This window comes from Balaenoptera borealis, assembly GCF_965194805.1.
Source record: "Balaenoptera borealis genome assembly, chromosome: X".
Classification (NCBI taxonomy): Eukaryota; Metazoa; Chordata; class Mammalia; order Artiodactyla; family Balaenopteridae; genus Balaenoptera; species Balaenoptera borealis.
Genome location: NC_138881.1, coordinates 91564842 through 91589069, shown reverse-complemented (window position 1 = coordinate 91589069; position 24228 = coordinate 91564842). Strand labels below are relative to the sequence as shown.

Genomic DNA, 24228 nt, shown 5'->3' with positions numbered 1-24228 from the left:
CCACCAGAGGGCAGATAGCAGAAGCAAGAAGAACTACAAACCTGCAGCCAGTGGAACGAAAACCACATTCACAGAAAGATAGACAAGATGAAAAGGCAGAGGATTCTGTACCAGATGAAGGAACAAGATAAAACCCCAGAAAAACAACTAAATGAAGTGGAGATAGGCAACCTTCCAGAAAAAGAATTCAGAATAATGACAGTGAAGATGATCCAGGACTTCAGAAAAAGAATGGAGGCAAAGATCAAGAAGATGCAAGAAATGTTTAACAAAGACCTAGAAGAACTAAAGAACAAACAAACAGAGATGAATACAATAACTGAAATGAAAAATACACTAGAAGGAATCAATAGCAGAATGACTGAGACAGAAGAATGGATAAATGACCTGGAAGACAGAACGGTGGAATTCACTGCCATGGAACAGAATAAAGCAAAAAGAATGAAAAGAAATGAAGACAGCCTAAGAGACCTCTGGGACAACATTAAACGCAACAGCATTCGCATTATAGGGGTCCCAGAAGGAGATGAGAGAGAGAAAGGACCAGAGAAAATATGTGAAGAGATTCGAGTCAAAAACTTCACTAACAGGGGAAAGGAAATAGCCACCCAAGTCCAGGAAGCGCAGAGAGTCCCAGGCAGGATAAACCCAAGGAGAAACACGCCGAGACACATAGTAATCAAATTGACAAAAATTAAAGACAAAGAAAAATTATGAAAAGCAAGAAGGGGAAAACGACAAATAACATACAAGGGAACTCCCATAAGGTTAACAGCTGATTTCTCAGCAGGAACTCTACAAGTCAGAAGGGAGTGGCACAATATGTTTAAAGTGATGAAAGGGAAGAACCTACAACCAAGATTACTCTACCCGGCAAGGATCTCATTCAGATTCGACAGAGTAATCAAAAGCCTTACAGACAAGCAAAAGCTAAGAGAATTCAGCACCACCAAACCACCCCTACAACAAATGCTAAAGGAACTTCTCTAAGTGGGAAACACAAGAGAAGAAAAGGACCTACAAAAACAAACCCAAAACAATTAAGAAAATGGTAATAGGAACATACATATCGATAATTACCTTAAATGTGAATGGATTAAATGCTCCAATCAAAAGACACAGGCTCGCTGAATGGGTACAAAAAAAAGACTCACATATATGCTGTCTACAAAAGACCCAATTCAGACCTAAGGACACACAAAGACTGAAAGTGAGGGGATGGGAAAAGGTATTCCGTGCAAATGGAAATCAAAAGAAAGCTGGAGTAGCAATACTCGTATCAGATAAAATAGAATTTAAAATAAATAATGTTACAAGAGACAAGGAAGGACACTACATAATGATCAAGGGATCAATCCAAGAAGAGGATAATAACAATTATAAATATACACGCACCCAACATAAGAGCTCCTTAATACATAAGGCAACTGCTAACATCTATAAAAGAGGAAATCGACAGTAACACAATAATAGTGGGGGACTTTAACAGCTCACTTACACCAATGGACAGATCATCCAGACAGAAAATTAATAAGAAAACACAAGCTTTAAGTGACACAATAGACCAGATAGATTTAATTGATATTTATAGGACATTCCATCTGAAAACAGCACATTACATTTTCTTCTCAAGTGCACACGGAACATTCTCCAGGATAGATCACATCGTGGGTCACAAATCAAGCCTCGGGGAATTTAAGAAAATTGAAATCATATCAAGCATCTTTTCCGACCACAACACTATGAGATTAGAAATCAATTACAGGGAAAAAAACGTAAAAAACACAGAACACAGGGAGGCTAAACAATACATTACTGAATAATCAACAGATCACTGAAGAAATCAAAGAGGAAATCAAAAACTGCCTGGACACAAATGACAATGAAAACACGACAATCCAAAACCTATGGGATGCAGCAAAAGCAGTTCTAAGAGAGAAGTTTATAGCAATACAATCCTACCTCAAAAAACAAGAAAAATCTCAAATACGCAATCTAACCTCACACCTAAACGAACTAGAGAAAGAAGAACAAACAAAACCCAAAGTTAGTAGAAGGAAAGAAATCATAAAGATCAGAGCAGAAATAAATGAAATAGAAACAAAGAAAACAATAGCAAAGATCAATAAAACTAAAAGCTGGTTCTTTGAGAAGATAAACAAAACTGACAAACCTTTAGCCAGACTCATCAAGAAAAAGAGGGAGAGGACTCAAATCAATAAAATTGGAAATGAAAAAGGAGAAGTTACAACAGACACCACAGGAATACAGAGCATCATAAGAGACTATTACAAGCAACTCTATGTCAATAAAATGGACAACCTGGAAGAAATGGACAAATTCTTAGAAAGGTATAACCTTTCAAGACTGAACCAGGAAGAAACAGAAAATATGAACAGACCGATCACAAGTAATGAAATTGAAACTGTGATTAAAAATCTTCCAACAAACAAAAGTCCAGGACCAGATGGCTTCACAGGTGAATTCTATCAAAAATTTAGAGAAGAGCTAACACCCATCCTTCTCAAACTCTTCCAAACATTTGCAGAGGAAGGAACACTCCCAAACTCATTCTATGAGGCCACCATCACCCTGATACCAAAACCAGACAAAGATACTACAAAAAAAGAAAATTACACACCAATATCACTGATGAATATAGATGCAAAAATCCTCAACAAAATACTAGCAAACAGAGTCCAACAACACATTAAAAGGATCATACACCATGATCAAGTGGGATTTATCCCAGGGATGCAAGGATTCTTCAATATACACAAATCAATCAATGTGATACACCATATTAACAAACTGAAGAACAAAAACCATATGATCATCTCAATAGATGCAGAAAAAGCTTTTGACAAAATTCAACACCCATTTATGATAAAAACTCTCCAGAAAGTGGGCATAGAGGGAACCTACCTCAACATAATAAAGGCCATATATCACAAACCCACAGCAAACATCATTCTCAATGGTGAAAAACTGAATGCATTTCCTCTAAGATCAGGAACGAGACAAGGATGTCCACTCTCACCACTATTATTCAACATAGTTTTGGAAGTCCTAGCCACAGCAATCAGAGAAGAAAAAGAAATAAAAGGAATACAAATTGGAAAAGAAGAAGTAAAACTGTCACTGTTTGCAGATGACATGATACTATACATAGAGAATCCTAAAGATGCCACCAGAAAACTACTAGAGCTAATCAATGAATTTGGTAAAGTTGCAGGATACAAAATTAATGCACAGAAATCTCTTGCATTCCTATACACTAATGATGAAAAATCTGAAAGAGAAATTATGGAAACACTCCTATTTACTATTGCAACAAAAAGAATAAAATACCTAGGAATAAACCTACCTAGGGAGACAAAAGACCTGTATGCAGAAAACTATAAGACACTGATGAAAGAAATTAAAGATGATACCAACAGATGGAGAGATATACCATGTTCTTGGATTGGAAGAATCAAGATTGTGAAAATGACTATACTACCCAAAGCAATCTACAGATTCAATGCAATCCCTATCAAATTACCAGTGACATTTTTTACGGAAGTAGAACAAATCATCTTAAAATTTGTATGGAGACACAAAAGACCCCGAATAGCCAAAGCAGTCTTGAGGGGAAAAAACGGAGCTGGAGGAATCAGACTCCCTGACTTCAGTCTATACTACAAAGCTACAGTAATCAAGACAATATGGTACTGGCACAAAAACAGAAACATAGATCAATGGAACAAGATAGAAAGCCCAGAGATAAACCCACGCACCTATGGTCAACTAATCTATGACAAAGGAGGCAAGGATATACAATGGAGAAAAGACAGGCCCTTCAATAAGTGGTGCTGGGAAAACTGGACAGCTACCTGTAAAAGAATGAAATTAGAAAACTCCCTAATACCATACACAAAAATAAAGTCAAAATGGATTAAAGACCCAAAAATAAGACCGGACACCATAAAACTCTTAGAGGAAAACTTAGGAAGAACACTCTTGACATAAATCACAGCAAGATCTTTTTTGACCCACCGCCTAGAGTAATGGAAATAAAAACAAAAATAAACAAAAGGGACCTAATGAAACTTAAAAGCTTTTGCACAGCAAAGGAAGTTATAAACAAGATGAAAAGACAACCCTCAGAATGCAAAATATTATTTGCAAACAAATCAACGGACAAAGGATTAATCTCCAACATATATAAACAGCACATGCAACTCAATATCAAAAAAACAACCCAATCCAAAAATGGGCAGAAGACCTAAACAGACATTTCTCCAAAGAAGATATACAGATTGCCAACAAACACATGAAAGGATGCTCAACATCATTAATCATTAGAGAAATGCAAATCAAAACTACAGTGAGGTATCACCTCACACCAGTTAGAATGGCCATCATCAGAAAATCTACAAACAACAAACGCTGGAGAGGGTGTGGAGAAAAGAGAACCCCCTTGCACTGTTGGTGGGAATGTAAATTGATACAGCCACTATGGAGAACAGTATGGAGGTTCCTTAAGAAACTAAAAACAGAACTACCATATGACCCAGCAATCCCAGTCCTGGGCATATACCCAGAGAAAACCATAATTCAAAAAGACACATGCACCCCAATGTTCATTGCAGCACTATTTACAATAGCCAGGACATGGAAGCAACCTAAATGCCCATCAACAGACGAATGGATAAAGAAGATGTGGTACGTATATACAATGGAATATTACTCAGCCATAAAAAGGAATGAAATTCGGTTGTTTGTAGAGACGTGGATGGACTTGGAGACTGTCATACAGAGTGAAGTAAGTCAGAAAGAGAAAAACAAATATCGTACATTAATGCATATATGTGGAATCTAGAAAAATGGTACAGATGAACTGGTTTGCAAGGCAGAAATAGAGACACAGATGTAGAGAACAAATGTATGGACACCAAGGGGGGAGGGAAGCAGTGGGGTGGGGTGGGGATGAATTGGGAGATTGGGATTGACATATATACACTAATATGTATAAAATAGATAACTAATAAGAACCTGCTGTATTAAAAAATAAAATAAAATTCAAAAAAATGTTTTTAATTTAAAAAATAAAAAGAACTCCATCTATTTCCTAACCTAGTTAAAGGAAACACGTCCACTCAGTTACCCAAGACAGAAACCTATAGATCACCCTACTATTCTCTCATCTCTCTACCCACTGCATCTAACTGATCACCAAGTCATACTGATTCTACCTACTACAAATGTGTTTTGAATTTATCCCCTGCTCCCTAGCCCTACTGCCATTGCCTTAGGTTGGGCTTTCATCTCTCCATGGATCAGTAAAAACCACCTAACTGGTCTCTTTACCTTCAGTTTTGACCCTTGACCCTTGCTCCATCCTGCATACTACAGCCAGAGCAATACTGAAATGAAGACCTTATCCAGTTATTCACCTACTTTAAATCCTTCCATGGGTCCCTAGAGTCTTCAGGATAAAGTCCAAACACCTATGCATGGCATACAAGGCCCTTCACTATCCAGGCCCTAGCTACTTCTCCACACTCACCTCTTGCAATGATCTCACATCTCACATTCTGGCTGAACCAAACTTCTGGTGATTTTCTGAACACCTCTATGGTGTTTACCCTTCTATGTTCTCACATGGTGTTCCCTTTGCTCTCTTTTCTCATTTTTTGGCAAAATTCTACTCTTATTTCAAGACAATTTGATTTTTATTTACATCTTGTAGTCCTTCCTAAGTCCCTCAGGCAGACTTAGGTGTTTCTTTCTCTATGCTAGCTTGTCATCTTGCACTTACCTTCATTACAATAATCATGACTTCACATTATATTTGACATTTTACCTGTTAAGCAAGTTCCTTGAGGTCAGGGGCCATTTGCTATTTATCTCTATATACCCAGTGTATACCTAGTGCATAGTGTACCACTTTGCCCATACAATTTGCTCATTTTCACCTCCATTAATATCACTGCTCTCTGTCTCAGCAGAGGGAGAAATTTATTTTTCCTCCTGCAACATTTGGCTAAAATGCATTTTATCCATTAAATTTTCCCTAATTACACTTACTTCAGTCTAATCACTCCTTCATTTTATCATGTCCTCCGTGCTTGCAGAAGAGTCCTCCAACAAACGTATTTGCGCTTTAATGATTTAGATTCTATTATTGCTTCTAGCTCGACCACTCTAAAACATTTCAGGATCATCTGCTGAAATCATCCATAGTGGTGTGTTGTTTTAACTAATTTCTATTAAGACACCTATTTTTATGCTTGGAGAAGTAGTCAGACATTGAATCTTGCTCTTCCCAAACCAAATACCATTTCAATGAGCAGCATGAGCAGAAAGGGGAGAAATCCAAGCCACCTACGGTTTGAGCTCTAAGACTTCTGAAAGCTATTGGAGCAAAAACCTGGTGGCAAGATGAAAAGCTGAAATTCCCCAAACTAAGGGAAGCCTTTCCCTCTCTTCCAGCTCGTCTCCTTTCTTTTTTCTTTCTCTTAATGCTAAAGAGCCATGCCACCCAGCCCCTTAAAAGGCTTGAGAAGAGCCAGAAAGAAATCAGTCTGCCCATGGAGCTTCTGGGATGGGCCAACCCATTGTCCTGCAGCAGTTCTGGAGGGGAGGAAAACAGATGGCACACAAAATAGCCAGGAAAGTGCTTTAATATGCTCCATGCCCTGAAAGTTAACAATAAGACTAAAAAAGTAAACACAGAAGGGCTATACTACATTCATCTGTGCTCCCTGTACTGCACGCTGTTTTATAAATACTCCTCTTTCTCACTAGATAACTGGGTTGTCCCTAGCTAGACTAATAAAAGTTTCTGGAGGTCATCAACAACATACGTTTCTTTTGTAGCCCCCAAATGACCTACCACACTGAGTACATCGCGTTTGCTCAAGAAATGTTGTTGCCTGACTGATTACTAATTATTTAACCATTTTTCTTCCCCTCAATATTTTCCGGAATGCTTATTTATTCACAAAACCATGCAGACTTGGAAGCCAAGAGGAACTATTCATCTGTTGGTATACATTTTCCCTTGGCTATGCATTAAACAGAAATTTCCTTTGGAAATGTAAACAAAGGATGCCTGATGAGACGGGACAAAGAACTATATATAGAGATCAAGTGGCCAGAGTAGCAAGGTCAGAGCATGCCCTTCCTTAACCAGATTAAAGGAGTCTTGGGCCTGCCTCTCCCTCCTTCCCATGTTCTCCAGCCCCGACAGAAAATATTTTCCAGCTGCCTATCCACTGAATTCTGAAAGCTGGGCAGTGACTCTAACAGGCTGCGTTACCAAAGAATTCAGCTAACAAATCTGTGGTGATCCTAATCTCTGTTTCTGTAATAATAGGAAGACTGCAGCTTTGTTTACTTTCTGAGGAGAATAGAGAACAGGGAGAAAGAACCAGGAGAGGGAGGCAGTATTTATGGCTCTTTTATGAAAAGTCAATCTGTGACAAAAACATTTGCAGACAATCAGGAAGGGGAACAGGTTTGGCAGGAAAATAGCCTATTCTAGTTTTCTCAGAAGTGCCTTAGCTGGTATCCTCCACCCCCGCCCGATGTGAAATGCCTGGTTTACACTGTGAATATAGTCATTCCCGATAGACAAATCTGGATTAGATAAAATGAAAAAAATTCAAACCACCCCTCAATGTCTGGCTTGCATGAAAGTATCCTACTATTTATTTCATTTTATAAAGTATTTATAAGCATTTATGAAGTCTCAAATCTCTTCTTTAACTGCATTTCTAATCCCGGGGCTTGTCTTGAAGCCTTCTGGACACACAGGCTCTGTGCTGAACGAACATAATAAGTACCCTGGATTCACCCTATTATTATGGGGAAGTTAGGGCACATCCCTAACCTTTCAGAAGGGATGATGTCATAGAGCACAGCCATGGCCTTCCATAAACCATCCTGTAGGGCCCCTGTCGAAGACAGAATCCTAAACTGAATAAGACCATGGAGTTAACTCCCAAAATACACTCTCGCCCTTGACATGTAATGCAGTATCTCAAGATTCTTTCCCAATTCTCAGTTAACATTTTAATTCCATTGTCTGTATTTCTTGCACATGTGTATCCACATCAGGGTGGATTTGTATAACATGTAAGCCCCCAGAGGATAAATACTGTGTCTATGCTGTTTTCTTTGTACCTGGTACAGTGCTACGCATAAGTAAGTATTAATAAAAGGTGACCTTTTGTGTACCAGAGCAGACGATTGGCCGAGGATTAGTAAGCATCCCTGAGGGAGTCTCTTAAACCCCTCCTTTGCTGGTTGCCATGGGGCTACTTTTCCCACCTACTTTGCTTACATATGGGCACCACTAGTGTCATCTCCTGTAGGCTCAAGCAGGAATACTAACTTCAGAAAGGCACTGTGAAAACATCACCTATAACCTAGAGGACCAGGATGAGTCCTCCTCCACTAACACAATGATGCACTGTTTTATGAGACTAGCTCCTTGCCACTTGAAAAGAGTAGGGCCCTGAATCATAAAGGTTTGATTGGTGCGATGGGCTGGGAAAGGCTGGAACAGGGCTATGTTTGGGTGAGGCTGGCCAGAGTGATAAGCTCCCTGGAGGGGGGCGGTGCAGGGGGGGTGGGATGATAAGATGTTAGAGAGGTGCTAAAGTGAATAAGCAATGAAAATAAACTGCTTACTTTGCTAATTTGACTACAACTTGCTCTCTACTTAAATAACTTTTTGATGAGAATGAGGAAGTGATGATTACAATTTCTAACCACATTTTATTCACTGTGAGATGTTACCCCACCCTCAATCATGTAAATTCTAAACCAAGGGATTTCTTATCTTGTCTCCTGCTCACAATACTTCCTTGTCTCTTCACCAGTGTGGGTTTCTTATACTGTAATCCAACAGCATAATCAGAAGCTTTGATAGAGTAGAACATAAAGGGATTCTGATTAGCTGAAAACCACTCTAAAATGCCTTTTGTTTTGCTTCTCCCCTCTTGGAAAGGATGAGACTGAAGAGAAAAAGAAAAGAATAAAGAAAGCAACCATTCATAGAATCACGACTTGAGAAATCTGGAAGTGACACTGAAGGTCATGTATTCAGTTCAATCCCTCATTTTATAGGTAAGGACACTGAAGTTGAGAGGCTAGATGACTTACTCAAGTTCATACTACCAGTTAATGACAGAGTCAAGTTCAGAAACCAATTTTCCAACTTACATTCCAGCATTCTTTCTTTCCATTCCTTATGCTTCTTCCTAAATTCCCCACCCCATTCCATAATCTCACACCTGAGTTTAACTGGTATCCTGTGTGCTCTACCGATAGCACCAGTCTCTTCCACAAATGGAGTGCCCAGCAGGGATTAAATTGCTATGGTATGCCCATCATACAACAACAATCTACTTTAAGAAACCCAATACTTTAAGGTATCCAAACAATCAGGAGTGGTTACTTATATAAGAAGATTCTTTGCCTTATAAGAAAACTCTCCACATTCTCTTAAATAGGACTCCCCAGGGGGGATTAAGAGATGAGATCTTAATAAAATTATTTTATTGCTTAAAATAAAATAAACTTGAACCATTACGTTTTCTGTCATACAAGATTAGAACCAGACTATCAGGTTATAAACAGAAACATTTTTATCCAACCACTGCCCATGAGGAGTCCTGTAGAATATTTTACTCGACCCTGTTTACACTTTAAGCCCTACCTACCATCACCTCTTCAACAAAATCAACACAAAACCAAATGCTATGGCTGAAGTTTCACACTCTTGCAAAAAAGAGAGAAATAACATCTTTGTTTTATTATGTCCACTTATGAAGAGGTCGACTCCTCTTGTAGGCTCTGTTCTGAGATCTGATGTAGATAACCTCATATTGTACAACACTTGATAATTCACAGATAACTCTAACACAGATATCATTTGTTGATGACAAGAATAAGTGGAAAGGCGATGAGTGAGGACCAGGTAAGGTGCATGGGGAAGAAGGGAGGAGAGGTTAGGAAGAGGAGAAGCAGTTCTGATAATATTCTTATAGAAACAATATTGCATTGAACAAACCTCACTCTACCCTGAGGACCTGGGGTTCCCAACTTCCCTTACTCCCTAGCAATCTTTTTAAGTAGCTAGGATGTTCAGTCTGATGCAGAAAGAAACACACTTCATGTTGGATTCTCACACCACCTGCTATTGGAAAAGGAGAAGGGATTGCCCCTGGGACTGACGTCTCCCCAACCCACCACCACCACTTATTATCATTTTTTAAACAATAGCTATCTGCCACTTTTCTTGGAACAAGCATCTTAAAGGAATGAGACTTCTTAAAATTATCATTCAGCCCTTCACTCCAAATGGCCGAGCTACACTCTGACAAAACAAGTCCCCCCAAAAGGATCGCCTGATCCATGTTCTTCGAAAGAATGACAGATGTTTCTGTTACATACCTCAACCTGCTGGCAGATCTGTATTAGCTTGGCCATTTGATTTTCTAGTTCACTGTTGCGCTTAACCAGGTTGGTGAGGTTCATCTCCAGAGTTTGCTTCCATCGCAGAGTATGAAACCAGAGGGAAACAGGGAAGAGGGGAAAAAAGAAGAAATGTTCAATGAGTTTGAGACCCAGTATCACGTGGAAATCAGTCAGTCAGTCAACAAATATTTCAAAGATTCATTGCACATGAGCCAAGCACTGTTCTAGGTGCCGATTAATAATGCTGTACCTTTGCTCCAGACTGTCATTATTGGGGAAAAGATGACATTCATGACTTTGTGAATGTAGGAATTTAATGACATTAAAGCAACTTTATGTTTTCTATAATATTTTTTAACTTTTAAAAGTATTTCATAGTCAATATCTCATTTTGCCCTCATAGTAATCCGGTGACATAGGGAGAACAGATTTTATTCTCTCTTTTTGATAGATGAGTTGACTAAGAAAACTATAATTTATTGAACAATTACTACTTGTCAGACACTATGCTAGGCAATTTCATACATATCATTTCATAATCATGACAGCCTATGAAGTAGGAGATGTCAGCATTTTACAGATGAGAGAACTGAGCTGCAGAGTGGGCTTCAAGTGTTTTGCACAGTCATATAATTAGTATGTAGCAAAGCTAGGACTGGAATCCAGGTCTCTAGTCTTCAGATACAGCTTTGCCCCAGTATTCCATGATTTTTTTGTCTTTGTTGATAACACTTTATATTTATCAGTAGGTTCCTTCAGAAAAAAAGATGGTATTTTCAGTGTGGAATTCATCAAAATCTAGCGTTGTATCTCACAGCTTCCCTCCTTTGGCACTAAGCAATAGCCTACAGAAATGCCAGACTTCAAAATGCAAAGCCTAGCTGTATGTATCAAGACAGGACATCCATTGTTTACTGTTGTTTACTGGGACATAGATCCTTTTAGGGAAACATTAGCAGCGCTTTGCAAATCTGTTTATTATAACATAGTTAAAACAGTACTAAGACCTCCTCGCATATTTTCAGTTGAGTAAGCTACTCTCTTACATTCCTCATGTGAAAAAAATAGAATGTTATTCACTCTAGATTGGTAATGGGCTTTTTTTATTCCTCCTCATTTCCAAGTCTTCAGCTCTGGCGGCTGCTTCTTCCAGGACCTGCCCCAATATCCACTCCTCTCTCACTCACCATCCCAACATCCCCACAAAGTCTGTTCCAAATGGAATACCCCAACTTCCTGGCCCTTATTCTGCTAGCACAGCATTCCTTCCCTTGGTCGTGTTCATTGCTTCATGGCTGTCTCCATGGTTCCTACGGTTTATAGTTGTTCAAAGTGCATGTTTTGGGCGGGGCGGGCTGGGGGGAGGGGGCAAGGGAAAGTGGGAAGAAGGGGAGAGGACTCGTGTTGGCCCCTTTCTTCTCCGCTAGGTAGCTGTGGCTCCTTAGTACCCTTGGCACTGTCCCATGAATCCATCCCAGAGGAGTATTCCCACAGATATATGTATTTCTAGGACAGGCAGTCTGATCTCACTTGTTCTCAATCTGGATTATGAGAATCAGCTTAATCTCTGCTTCTTGCCAGATCTCGCTTGGTTTCTTTGGCTTTATGCCCACGGGAGTGATTTTTTCACCACTTATTCTATTTTTCTTAGCTTGGATACTGTGTCTCTCCTGGCCTTCTTTAACTCCACCACCATCCTGGCCTTCTTTAACTCCACCACCATCTCAATCTGTGGTCTTCTCCTTAGCAAGGAAAAAGGGAGAGAAAAAGGAAAAACGAAGGGCCGCAATTGTTGATTTGGACATGAGTTCTAAGCTAACTAGATGTCAGGGGAAAAAAAAGAAATGGCAGTTCGGAGATTTAATACAAAAGGTATTTCATTTGTACTTAATACAAAAGGTATTGAGCACCTACTCTATTCAAGGTGCTTTGACTTCAGAGATAAAGAGGAGGTGAAATTATGCTGGGTCTTGAAGGATAAGCAGGACTTTAATAGACAGAGATGGAGGTGGGCAGGGCGTTCCAGGCACAGGGAGTAGCATGAGCAAAAGTAAAAGGGAATCGGGGCTTCCCTGGTGGCGCAGTGGTTGAGAATCTGCCTGCCAATGCAGGGGACACGGGTTCGAGCCCTGGTCTGGGAAGATCCCACATGCCGCGGAGCAACTAGTCCCATGAGCCACAGCTACTGAGCCTGCGCGTCTGGAGCCTGTGCTCCGCAACAAGATAGGCCGCGATAGTGAGAGGCCCACGCACCGCGACGAAGAGTGGCCCCCGCTTGCCACAACTAGAGAAAGCCCTCGCACAGAAACGAAGACCCAACACAGCCAAAATTAAATAAATAAATAAATAAATTCAAATAGCTAACCGTAAAAATAAAAAAAAAAGGAAAAGGAAATAAAGTGTAGGACATGTCCAGGGAACAGAGTTGAGTTTGGCTAGAACAGAGGGTACAAGAAAATAGAGGGGCACAGGCTGGAAATGGAGACAGAGGCCCTGTTATGAAGGTCTTAAATGTCTGGGTGAAGAGTCTCTACCTATTTTTGAAAGCAGTAGGGGTTTACCAAAGGCTTTTGAGCAAGATAATGACATAATCAGGGCTGCATTTATGAGATCAACCTATGTGGAGCAGACTAAAACAGGAGAGCCTGGGGGCAGGGGCACTGGTTAGGAGGAGACTGCAATATGCAAAGCAGTTGGTAATGCAGATCTGGGCCAAGCTAAGAGGATAATCGAGAGAAACATGTTTCAAGAAAGGATTTGTCACTCTCAGATATGCAGAGAGTGCAAGAAATACGAGGCCTGAGAAAAGGCAGCTGGATTTGGTAATTAGAGGTCACTGGTGACCTTTGAAAAAGGAGTTTCAGTAGAGTTTTGGAAGCAAATGCCAAATTGTACAGGGTTAGTGAGTATGTCAATAGTGACGATGTGGAGGCTACAAGTCTGGACTCCTCTTCAAAAATTTGAACGTAAGGTGAATATGATGGAGCTATAGTTTGATGAAAAGGTCCAGCTCAAGTTAGAGAGTGGGCATGCGTAACGGGCCCAATCAGTTTGTGATTTCCTCCCACAGAGTGGTCCAGATTCCTAGATCAATGGAAATTCCACGTCTCACAAATGAGTTTATGGACATATTAGGTATATATAATGTAGATTGAGGAACTCAGAGCAGATACAGTGTAAGAAATCTGTGTTTCAACTGTAATGTGTTTTCTTTCAAACATGGGATTCCAAGGGGAGAATGTTTTCTAACAAGTGTATGCAACCTGTTGCAACACTTGTCATGAAACTGATATCTTATAAATAATTCATAATGCAGAGCAGGACTAAGATCCCTGCTGTGTGTTCCTCATTTGTGGCCCACAACTGAGACTCACAGCTTCTGTAAAGCCACTGAAAACAAAAATTAGGGCTGAACACATAATTTGGGGTCTGGTTAGACTATGGACCTTGGGTCTCCATCACAACATTATGGCAAATGGTTATTTTGCTCTGGCCCCCTAGCAATTTGCAGAATGCCAGCACATTTTAACAATCCAGAACTAGAACTGACAAGATGACTCTAATTTCATCCTTACTTCATTAATATGAAAAGGCTTTGAAAAATAAATCTTTGGCTAATGAAAACACCATCTGTTGATGGCTTTTTGCCACTGTTTTCTTACATTACGAGACATAATTTGAGGGAAACACCGAACATTTACTTACTCACTTCCTATTCATTTACCAGGAATTAAAGCCTCCTCTCAAGCTGGAATTGATTCTCAATAATCAACATATGCAAAGGGAAGCAGAGAATTGAAGCAATTATGCAGTTGATTTCCTCACCCTTCCTTATCATGCTTAGCCCTGACGAATCATTTCGAACTAGAAATCCTGGTCCACTCTAGGTATGAATGATTTCATTGATTTGGCCAAGTAATTATTATGTCTATACGCAGACTAAGTAAACAAAAAGGATGTGTGTGTGTGTGTGTGTGTGTGTGTGTGCAAAATTTTATGTAAAACTAAACACGTCTCTTTGTTGTGTTGTGGTGGTGGTGGTTTGGTTGTGAAGAACCGGTTTGCTGGGCTCTTTTCTCAAGCAGTCTGCTTAGTGACTGGGCCAGGCTCCTTCTGCCCAAGCCTAGTTAGTGCAGCTTTCTCAGAATACTTGAACTGTGACAGCGAGACAGCCCAAGTGGCAGGGGAGATTGGAATGGAGATATCTGCTGGGAGGAAACCGGACAGGAGGTTGGCAGGGAGAGCAGGATGAAGCTCCCATTTCCTGCTGCAGGAGGTTACCTCTGGGCCCTTCTGTGCTTCCCTGTGTGAAGGTTAGAGAAGCCATTTCAGCTATGAAACCGTGAGACCCTCCACACCCCCAGGTGACTACATTGTTAGAGCTCTCACAAAACTCTACATGTGTCTAAACAGCACAAAGTGAGGGGAAGATTTGGCTGATTTGCATAATTGAGATTTTAAAAGGCCCAAGTTAGCTAAATTGGCAGTCTACACTGATTCCATTTTTATCCAAGTCCCACTTCATTTGTGTCATATAGACTTGGCCTGTTTGTGTTCTGTTATACCCTTCCGAAAGAGGAAAATGTTTTGCTATTTCTGAGAAAGCTAGGCACAGGCTATTCTTCCAGACAGCTTCCCATAAAAAGAAATGGCTTCACTAACACTCTCAAATAATTGCTGGGTTTTTTTTTTTCACTTCTTCAGACACAGGTTATTTCAGATAACTTTCTCATTGGCTCCCTGAAGAAACCCAGCTACATGTCCAAACACCAGCTCTTCACTGAAGCCAGAGAGCCCCCTCATGGCACACACTTGACTGTGATCTTCATATGTCATGCTCCGGGAAGGCACATGTCTTCACACATGTATGAGCACACTTACATACACCTACCTGACACAGCGAGTCTTGAAGCCTAAAAAGGGGCAGGGCCTTTCTGTTTGTTCTATTGAAACATGTTTTATTGCCATTGAATGCCTATATTCTCTCTTACTTTCTACAAGGTACAAGGCGAACATTATCTAAAACTAGACAAGATCCCAACTGTTTTGATGTGGCAATTGAACCTTGAAGGTTTCGAAGAGAAGTGAAGGGAAGAAGGGCCAACCCACCCCAAACCCGAGCCTTCCCAACTGACAGAAGACAATTTCATCTTTAAAAATACTCGGAGCCAGTGACCCCGTTACTATTCTTTGACAAGCTCTTTTTTGACATCTTGTCTATTCACGGATGTTCCCAGCTCTTCCAAAAGCCAGTAGCCAAAATCTTAGCACACTTTTGGGGTCACATTCTGCCTTCTTTTTTTAACTGCTTGTCTTAAAATACTTACTTTGCTTTTGCTTCAGTCTGTCACTTTATGTATCAATTACATATGGCCTTTCAACAGCAGAACACACCATCTGGTCCACAAACTGAAGCCCACACCCTTATGCCTGAGTTTATTCTTTCCCCAAACATTTATTCGCTGTTGTATAGACACGGGCTATGTCCCAGAATGAGATGCAGGTGACATACTGGAGGCATGAGGTCTACTCTACCTGAGGTTTGCTGGGGAATCACCAGACTGGTCTTCAAGCCAGGTGAAACAGGTGGCCAGCCCTCCTCTTCTCAGAAGGTTCTGAAATCATCCAGCAAAGACACACCCTCTCCCAGTCCCCTTATCAGAAATGTTACACAATCCCTTATTCTTTTCTTTTCCCTCTGTTCAGGTGCATAGCATGGTTAAATCTCTAGCTTAAATGTATAAATTATTATTTGGACCTTCGAGAAGAAAACCTATACTAAAAACCTAAATCCAGTGTTCATTTTGATAATATTGAGCTGAAACCACTCTACTTTCCTGGAGGCCTCCATATTGTATTCCACTTGCACGATTCCTCTTCGGTTCCTGCCTCTCATACACATCCTCTCCTTTCTCCTTCACTTGCCCTTCCTCTCTGTCTACCTTCTAGACCAGGAGTGTGCTGCAAGGCTCACTCCTCAGCCTTCATTCAGCTCCCTACTTCCTGACTCTACCTCCACGCTAAAGACCCTCAAACCTATGTCTCTGGCCCTGATCTTTCGGCCACCACAAAGGCCTGAATTTCAACCCCTTCTGGAACACTTGCCCTTTCAGTTCTGAGAGTGCCCCATGCTCTATCTCCACCAGATATTTGAACAAACTATTTTCTCTGAACTAGAACACTCCCCGTCCCTGACCCCATCCCTGTTCCCCAACTAGGGGTCCAAAACGCCGCCCAAAGTCTCTTCTGATGTCCCTCCTATGGGCTCTCACACACACACACACACACACACACACACACACCCGCCCCGTGCCTCCACTGCCACAGGACTCACCACACTGTTTTGTAACTGTGTCCTCACTCGTCTGCCTCTGCACACCACGCTGACACCTCCACCAGGGTTGGGATGTGCTGTCTTTATCACTGGAACCGCAACCCCTTTTCTAGCGCTTGGCACCTTCAGACTCAAGTCTGAAGTCATCGCCCAAAACTGCTAGTCCCTTCCTAATTTCTCTATTTCTGTGCCCAATACCACCATTCTTCAAGACACCTCCTCCTCAAAAATCATTTTTTTAATTCTTTCTCTCCATCATCTATAACCACTACAGTCGTTCTCCAAGTCCTGTCAATTCTTTCTTCACAGTCTCTCTCCAGTTGGCCCTCTTCTCCGATGAATTCATTTATGATTCCCTGCTTTTGAGCTCAATGACTTCCTTTCACTGACCCTTCCTGTGTGCTTCAGAGAACCCTGTGCAAACCTCTGCCATGGCACTTACCATACTGAATTCGAAGATGTCCTTATCTATCTCCCTTACTGAGCTCAAAGCTCCGCAGGGCAGGCACTGTGCCTTAGTTCCTGTGTCCCCAGCTCCTACTACAATGACTTGAACAATTTAAGTGTTTAATAAACAAAGTGCATGTTCATTAATTGTTTTTTAAATGAATGAATGAGCCCCTGGCCTAAATCCCTGGCGCTACAGTTTAAGTTCTCGTCTGGTCCATCTTCAGGGGAGATAAAGAACAAGACGGTACCTCTTTATATCAACCCTTCATGAACTTGAGTGTCATTATCACATTTTCCCCTTTAAACCTCACTTCTTTGGGTTCAATAATTCTTGTTTCTTTCATCTTTCTTTACCTATATTATATTTCTGTAACATGTTCTTTTGCCCAATAATAACAGACAGAATTTTCATCCACCCAAGAACAATCTCTGAGTCAATGTTTTGTAAGCTGTTCTCAGACTGATGATTGTTAGCTCTTTCAGATGTTGATGAGGAGGAGACTTGGGACAAAAGAAATAAAAGAAAAACAGAAAGATAAGAACACAGGTAGGTGGAGTATCCACTAGCTAAACTTGCTCTCAAACCTAAGAAACAATAGAAAACATCTTCCAACAGAGTCCTGTTAATACTATGTGACAGTAGAGCCCGAGAATCAATACAATTATTGGAGGGGGGAAAGTGGGGTTCAAATGAGTCTTAGCACACAGTTCGAGTAGAAATGGAATAAAATGCATTTGTTACCCTCTCACACACATACAAAACATGTACAGATTTATACATATTACAAGTAATGGGGAGCAAGTCTTGGACAATTAAGAGAGCACAGAGACGGGCTTCCCTGGTGGCGCAGTGGTTGGGAGTCTGCCTGCCAGTGCAGGGGACACGGGTTCCGGCCCTGGTCTGGGAGGATCCCACGTGCCGCGGAGCGACTGGGCCCGTGAGCCACAACTGCTGAGCCTGCGCGTCTGGAGCCTGTGCTCCGCAGCGAGAGAGGCTGCGATAGTGAGACCCGCGCACCGCCATGAAGAGTGGCCCCCGCTCGCCGCGGCTGGGGAGGGCCCTCGCGCAGAGGCGAAGGCCCAACACAGCCAAGGATAAATAAATAAATAAATTTTTTAAAAAAAGAGAGAGCACAGAGAAGCCAGATCTACAAGCAAGAATGATTTTACGATTGTTGAGCTGAAGGCTGGTTTTGCTGAAAAACCCCATGACAGATATTACGCCCACCCCATGCACACATGTCCACCACCATACCTTAGAGAGTCCAAATCTAGACACAAATGCTTCGCTCTTATAATATTTAGCTACTGTGATTCAGTACCTAAGTGAGTGAAAGTGAGAAACAACTTTTTCTGTTCCCTCAGCTATGGTAACTCACCCTTGGCCTCCACTGAAGATTTGTCTCATCATGAGGCTCATTTATTAGGGAGATCCCTAGTCTCAGGATAGGTTCTACTGAAGCCCTAACTCTCCCTAGGGTGACCACAGAAAACTTGCCCTACACTCATGGCCCCCTCATACCCAAGTTATCCACAGATAACCCCACAGAAGATCAACACAGGCACTCTCTCCTCCTCACACACAGTGACACACATTTATAGATACACGCAGACACACACAGATTAAATTCTCAGCCACTCACCCATGCAGAAATACACACACTTGTATATAGTGGCACATACAGATGTATGCAAATATGCCCTCTCTCAACCCAGTCTCTCATAAAGATATTTCTCCTTCCTTCTCTTATACTCATATTCATACTGGTTCAGAAACAGTCAAATGTCCATTGGTAGATAAATTGAGAGGGTATCTGTTTTGGCAGACAGGAGTGGGTGAGTAGACAAACGACTGGGAGGAGGTGGTGGCTGAGTGAGAATGGGTGGGTAGAGGATAGAGTGACTGAGTAGGAAGAAGGAGAAGTAACCAACTATGATAAGATTCTAGGATATCATATTTTCTAACCTTTTGACTCTCGTTATGGTTTTCCTTTGAATAGTCTCCAAGTCTCATATCTCCCTTCTCTTTGGCAATCTTTAGCTCTCTCTGTCTCAGTCTCTCTTTGTGTGTGTGGTGTGTGTATTTTACTTTCCCACAACAAAAAGCTTACTCTAATACCAGGTAATATTTTATAACAACAAGACCCCTGATAGGTAAATGTAACTACATTTAAGAATTATTTGTAGGGACTTCCCTGGTGGTCCAGGGGTTAAGAATCCGCCTGCCAATGCAGGGGGCATGGGTTCGATCCCTGGTTGGGGAACTAAGATCCCACATGTCGCGAGGCAACTAAGCCCGAGCCACAACTACTGAGCCCCTGTGCTCTAGAGCCTGCGTGCCACAACTAGAGAAGCCCACACGCCACAATGAAGAGCCCACGTGCCGCAAGGAAGAGCCTGCACACAGCAATGAAAGATCCCGCATGCCACAATGAAGATCCCACGTGCCGCAACTAAGATCCAATGCAGCCAAATAAATAAAGAAAGAAATAAAGAAATATTTTTAAAAAAGAAACAGACATTTCCAATATCTTAAAAAAAAAGAATTATTTGTAGTAATGAATTTGTGGAAATGTAATGAGATAAAGAAAATGTACTTGTTTATTCCTTTCAGGAAATTCCTCTATTCCCCCTGGTTTTCATCAGCTATATTTTTGGCAGGCTGTGGGCATGGAAATGTGAAGCCATCACTCTCAAAGAGAATTACAATAATCGCATCTGATTTATACAGATGTCACCATGGGGTTAGGCAGTTGGAAAATCCAGCAATCAAAATGGATAGGCACCTAAAATTAAGGACATGTCGTACTTTTGCTAACACTGTGGTTTTTAACATTATCAGTAGTTCACAGGAGATTTTTCTCCCCAGACTTCTAAGGTATTCATAATGGTAAGACAGCTTTATATCTTATGAGTATGGAAACAAGCTATAGATGCTGGTATACTTACTGCAAATCCATTACAAAGATTTAATTCACTTGGATTTCTTGAGCATATACTATGTGTGCTAGACACTAAGGAAGACATTGGAGAAATAAAAGACATTGTGCCTGGTCCCCAAAGAATTTATGGTATAGCTGGGGTATGTTGGAGCGGCCTTGTGGGATTTTAATTGAGCACTAAAGAATAGGTAGGATTCCTAAGCAGGCCAAGAGAACAGTATGAGTGAAAGTTAAGAGTCAGGAAAGAGTAGTATGTTTAGCAGACAGTTAGGTTAGACTGGACAGGTGAAGGTCACATGTTTGAGAGTGGCAGGAAGAAAAGACAGGTGGGCAAGCATGAGAACCAAGTTGTACAGAACTTGGAATATTGAGTTGAGATCTGTCACCAATAGAGAGTCACCCAAATTTGACCTCTTTTATAAAGCCACATTTATTAATACAATAATATCAGTCTTTTCTAAGGGGAGGAACTCATGTGACAATGAAAACTCGAAAATGTGAAGCATTAGAAACGCGACACAGATCATGAACTAAGATATATATTGGGAGTAGTAAATGAAAAGAGAAGTAATAGAGAAAATAGTTACTCTGATAGGCCTTACAATTGTAATAGCTGTCATGAACACAATTATTCTTTCAAATTGAAGAACCACTGGTAGCCTTCTGAAGGATATTTAGGTAGACTGGACAATTAACTAAGGATAATAAACTATACTAAGTATCCCAAACCCTCTAGCCCATTTTGAGTACACGTTAAGATGACAGGCTGGCTTCTGGTTATTCTGACCTTTCATCTATAATGTAATGATCTGTTTATTCTTTATTGAACAAATAAATATTAGAGACCACTAATCCTAATCAGGGATTAGTACAAAAGTGTAGTTATAAACACCAACAATGAACCTCCAGAACAAAAAAGTACAAACAAACACTGTATCAGTCACTGGCCAGAAAGTCAAACCTCTTTCCCTTCTCCTGTAGGACTCCCGTGCTCGTCTCAGGGCCAGGGTGGTATGCTCAAGGCCGTCTCCCCCACAGCTTCTGACAGCTGGCTTTCTCCTTTCTCCTTGGGGAAGAATCAAGCAGCTTAAGGGGATAATCCTAAATGCTTTTCTAAATTAAAATTAACTCAAAGAAGTGAGGATATGTGACACTAAAAGTCAGACTTCCTCTCTGCTTAATGTGGAGAACTAATATCCTTTTATACTTGGCACCAAACCAAAGTGATTCCTACCCCACTCCATCCCCCTCTCACACAAGCAGCACCTCCCTCTCCCCCCTCAAAGCCCAAGATGTTCCAGACAACATAACAAACCACACGGTTGGGAATGATTCATATGTTTCCACTCTCCGTCCAAAAATGAGCAAAGAAGTTTCCACTTAATTTATAATCTGAATTTTCTGCACATTTCCTAAAAACTTAAAGGGGAACGATTCAAAACTTGGCCTCTCTTTCTCCAAAAATTACTGATTAGTTACAGAGTAAAGGATCTTTTGGTAAAATACTTTTGTGTTCCATCTATCCCTGGAGACAAGGACTATAGCTGCACGATGCCAAATATCTAATCAATCATCCAATGTTTTCATGTTTTCGGATGTTTTCAAAAAGCTGGTGCTCTGTAGATACAGGCTTATTCTATCCAGTCTTTTGTTATCTCAACAGTACATATGGATACAGATTTTTCTGTTTGGAATATTTCTCAAGGCCAATGCCTTATTATAGTTCCAACACCTGCAAATATTTGGCAAGAGATTGTTCTACCTCTCCATGTCCCCCACTCTTCCTGCACCCCGCCCCCACCTCTTGCCATTAAAAAGCTGTAAGTTTATACTATGTCTTTTCCTTGATGCTGTTAACCATTTATCTGTGACCCATGAAATGTGCAGTTGCTGGAGCATAAAAGTAAGTTTCAAATCACATTTCACAGGGAAAATTTAGGTCCAAAACAAAGTGGCAGCAGGCTGCAATAGAAAGGGTACTTAATTCAACTCAGCTCTAGAAGCTGAGTTCCAGTTCCAGTTCTGGGACTTTGACCAAATTGCTTAACCTCTCAAAGCCTCCATTTATACCACTTTAAAGCGTAGGGCTTCAACTAGACCAAGTCCAAGGCCTACCATCTTAGGAGTCTAAGAACTGCAGCCACTAGATGACATGATACTATACATAGAGAATCCTAAAGACTCTACCAGAAAACTACTAGAGCTAATCAATGAATTTGGTAAAGTAGCAGGATACAAAATTAATGCACAGAAATCTCTTGCATTCCTATACACTAATGATGAAAAATCTGAAAGAGAAATTAAGGAAACACTCCCATTTACCACTGCAACAAAAAGAATAAAATACCTAGGAATAAACCTACCTAAGGAGACAAAAGACCTGTATGCAGAAAACTGTAAGACACTGATGAAAGAAATTAAAGATGATACAAACAGGTGGAGAGATATACCATGTTCTTGGATTGGAAGAATCAACGTTGTGAAAATGACTATACTATCCAAAGCAATCTACAGATTCAATGCAATCCCTATCAAACTACCAATGGCATTTTTCACAGAACTAGAACAAAAAATTTCACAATTTGTATGGAAACACAAAAGACCCTGAGTAGCCAAAGCAATCTTGAGAAAGAAAAATGGAGCTGGCGGAATCAGGCTCCCGGACTTCAGACTACACTACAAAGCTACAGTAATCAAGACAATATGGTACTGGCACAAAAACAGAAATATAGATCAATGGAACAGGATAGAATGCCCAGAGATAAACCCACGCACATATGGTCACCTTATTTTTGATAAAGGAGGCAAGAATATACAATGGAGAAAAGACAGGCTCTTCAATAAGTGGTGCTGGGAAAACTGGACAGCTACATGTAAAAGAATGAAATTAGAACACTCCCTAACACCATACACAAAAAGAAACTCAAAATGGATTAAAGACCTAAATGTAAGGCCAGACACTATAAAACTCTTGGAGGAAAACATAGGCAGAGCACTCCATGACATAAATCACAGCAAGATCCTTTTTGACCCACCTCCTAGAGAAATGGAAATAAAAACAAAAATAAACAAATGGGACCTAATGAAACTTCAAAGCTTTTGCACAGCAAAGGAAACCATAAACAAGACAAAAAGACAGCCCTCAGAATGGGAGAAAATATTTGCAAACGAATCAACGGACAAAGGATTACTCTCCAAAATATAAAAGCAGCTCATGCAGCTCAATATCAAAAAAACAAACCACCCAATCCAAAAATGGGCAGAGACCTAAACAGACATTTCTCCAAAGAAGATATACAGATTGTCAACAAACACATGAAAGGATGCTCAACATCACTAATCATTAGAGAAATGCAAATCAAAGCTACAATGAGGTATCACCTCACACCAGTCAGAATGGCCATCATCAAAAAAGGTTGTGGAGAAAAGGGAACGCTCTTGCACTGTTGGTGGGAATGTAAATTGACACAGCTACTATGGAGAACAGTATGGAGGTTCCTTAAAAAGCTAAAAATAGAACTACCAAATGACCCAGCAATCCCACTACTGGGCATATACCCTGAGAAAACCGTAATTCAAAAAGAGTCATGTACCACAATGTTCATTGCAGCTCTATTTACAATAGCCAGGACATGGAAGCAACCTAAGTGTCCATCGACAGATGAATGGATCAAGATGTGGCACATATATACAATGGAATATTACTCAGACATAAAAAGAAACGAAACTGAGTTATTTGTAGTGAGGTGGATGGACCCAGAGTCTGTCATACAGAGTGAAGTAAGTCAGAAAGAGAAAAACAAATACCGTATGCTAAAACATATATATGGAATCTAAAAAAAAATGGTTCTGAAGAACCTAGGGGCAGGACAGGAATCAAGACGCAGATGTAGAGAATGGACTTGAGGACATGGGGAGGGGGAAGGGTAAGCTGGGACGAAGTGAGAGAGTGGCATGTACATATATACACTACCAAACGAAAAACAGATAGCTAGTGGGAAGCAGCTGCATAGCACAGGGAGAACAGCT

General features: G+C 40.7%; 1 protein-coding gene across 11 annotated transcripts in view; it reads right to left on the bottom strand.

Moving 5' to 3' along the window:
• The window catches only part of MID2 (midline 2), a 108435-nt gene that overhangs the window by 60069 nt on the left and 24138 nt on the right, over nt 1–24228 (bottom strand). For 10 of the 11 annotated variants that reach the window (XM_082377153.1, XM_082377155.1, XM_082377151.1 and 7 more), the window contains one exon: nt 10450–10545. The exons of the other annotated variant lie outside the window; for it this stretch is intronic. In XM_082377153.1, the coding sequence (XP_082233279.1) occupies nt 10450–10545 (96 nt within the window). The remainder of the gene's footprint in view (nt 1–10449; nt 10546–24228) is intronic. 11 annotated transcript variants of the gene reach the window in all.